This window comes from Sardina pilchardus, chromosome 13, assembly GCF_963854185.1.
Source record: "Sardina pilchardus chromosome 13, fSarPil1.1, whole genome shotgun sequence".
NCBI classification, from domain to species: Eukaryota; Metazoa; Chordata; class Actinopteri; order Clupeiformes; family Clupeidae; genus Sardina; species Sardina pilchardus.
The window spans coordinates 21,954,101-21,956,600 of record NC_085006.1 but is presented as its reverse complement, the minus strand read 5'-3'; the positions used below and the strand labels follow the sequence as shown (position 1 = coordinate 21,956,600).

The following is a 2,500-nucleotide window of genomic DNA, read 5'->3' as shown; positions in this document are numbered from 1 at the left end:
CTTTTTTGCCATTCAAGTCTGCAGGCCTTTTGTTGTGTCTGGCAGTAGCTGGAGGCTAGTATTGTTTTCATAACATTGTTATGGTGTGGTTTGGCTGAGTCGCCATGGGTTACGAACTGATTTTTTTTTTCAATCTACTTTTTTCCCCATTCAGTATCTCACTTAATTAATAACATTACGAATGCTCTTTGTGCCCCTTACTGAATTAAGATATAAATACCCCTATTGCCCCAACCCACCCCCTTAACCAAACCCGTGTCTTATCTCTTGTCGTGTTGCCCCCTAACCAGGCCCTGGGTGACCCCCGCCTCCCTCTCCGGGGAGCTCTTTTGTTCTGGTTGTCTGGGCTGCACGCTCCGCGTTTCTCCCGCTTGTTCGTTTTCATATCCGTATATACGTTATCATTCTGCTTGATCCTCGGAGGTGGGGGCTGGTGGAGGTGGTGGTGGTGGTGGCTGGTGGTGGTGCTGGTGGTGGCTGGTGGTGGCAGCGGTGTTTTGTTTTGTTCTTTTCTAGGGGGACGCCGCATTTTTCACCGTGACACTCGTAGGGGTCACTTTGACCAGCGCAGCCACCAGTGTAATTCATTCCCATTATTAGAACCCCCCCCCCCCCTCTCTCTCTCTCTCTCCTATTTCTCCTTCTCTCCCCCTTTCTTTCTCCCTCTCTCTCTCTCTCCTATTTCTCTTTCTCTTCCCCTTTCTCTCAATCTCTCACTCACTCTCTCTCCCCTCCCTCTCTTTCTCTCTCTCTTGGTCTCCCCTATTTCTCTTTCTCTCCCCCTCCCTCTCTTTCTCTCTCACACACTCTCTCTCTTTCCCTCTATCACAGAGATCACTGTTTCTCTCCCCCTGACTGGGTTTGCTTTTACCCCATCAGCACCAGACGCTCCGTGGCCTGCCTGCCTGCCTGCCTGCCTGCCTGCCTGCTGGGGCCTGGGCCCCGCCTGAGTCACCTGGGCCAGAGAAAAATCAATGCTGTCTGTGTTCATTGTGAATTGTGGATGTTGCTATTGCCTCCGCCGCGGTGGTCATGCAGTGTGAAGTTAAAGCTTCATGGCAAAGCCCTGTAAATGATTGAATGGAGTTTTTAGACGGGTGGTGTGTGTGTGTGTGTGGGGGGGGGGGGGGGGGAGGGGGGGAGGGGGGGTAGTCCTTACAGAGGTATTCACAGAGCCATTTCAAGGTGGAGTCCATGATGAGGTATTCACAGAGCCATTTAAAGGTGGAGTCCATGATTTTTCCCCATTTCACCTATTGACCTATTCAGGGAATTGGGCCTCGACTGTTTTACTGGACCTCTAGTTTTGCGTTCAGTGGATGTGATAAAATAAAAAAAAAAACTCCTTTGTTTGGGAAGCAAACAGAGGTACTCAGAGAGGTACTTAGACGCTCGCTATTCCAGGCAATCAACAAAGTTTTTCCCGGAGCACAGAAAGACGGGAAGTGTATTTGATTGGCTGTTGAGCACAAATAGCAACAGTCTTTCGCCAGGCTGTTTCGCCAAACTATTGGGCCATGGGGTCCCCTATTCATGTAAATACACCACTGAGCATTTCTCTCTCTTTCTCTCTCTCTCTGTCTCTCGCTCTCTTTTTTTTCTAAATGTCTTTGGACGAAAGTGTCAGGCTGTCAGCACAGTTCCATATCCATACCCATGACCATCTCTTCTCTCCCTCCTTTGTTCAGTTGCCCCTGATGTGAAGGTGGTGGGCTACGACTCCAACTGGTTCTCAGGGCAGGAGGACAAGCTGCTGGACTGCCAGGTCAAGGCCAACCCATCCCCCTACAGCTTCTCCTGGTCCAGGTGAGACGTCACCTTAGCAGACACTTTTTGTCCAAAGTGACTTGCATATGTCAGCTATATTACAAGGGATTATTACATTGTCCCCGGAGCAACTTGGGGTTAAGTGCCTTGCTCAAGGGCACACCGGTGGTAGTCGGGAATTGGACCAACAACTTTCAGGCTACTGAGTGCATGCTAGCCCAGCTCCTTAACTACTACACTACCACCGCCCCTGTGAGACACATTCCTCCTCAGCACCACTGGGACGGAGGCTCTTCAGCTGTGCTCTGCATCCATCCAAAAATCACTAGCACTTAACTGTAGGCTTTAAGCTTTCAGGCACGGTGCCTGAATTCAACCTTTGGACAAGGCTGTGCAAGATTTGGAAAACAGCCAATATGCCTATACTGTAGGTCTGTTACATCTTCATAAATGTCTGATAACATCAGGCACAGATTTGTGTTGTTGTTGTTGTTGTTGCTTTAAGCCTTGTTGACTTGGTTAGTACGCCTACCGAGACTATGCATATCGTTTGTTGAAATTCAAAGTCTAGTCTTTTGAATTGTTGTCGAACAATTACTAAACATCCACCGTTAACTAAACCCAACCTTCAACCCTTAACCATAAATTGTTGTTAATAGAGTGTCAAGAAATGTTTTTTATATATACAGTATATATATATATGTGTATATGTGTATATATATATATATATATA

At 47.7% G+C, this 2,500-nt stretch overlaps 1 protein-coding gene across 1 annotated transcript in view; it reads left to right on the top strand.

Moving 5' to 3' along the window:
- The window catches only part of nectin3a (nectin cell adhesion molecule 3a), a 56,636-nt gene that overhangs the window by 46,095 nt on the left and 8,041 nt on the right, over positions 1 to 2,500 (top strand). The window contains exon 4 of the mRNA XM_062552982.1: positions 1,689 to 1,806. Within this exon, the coding sequence (XP_062408966.1) occupies positions 1,689 to 1,806 (118 nt within the window). The remainder of the gene's footprint in view (positions 1 to 1,688; positions 1,807 to 2,500) is intronic.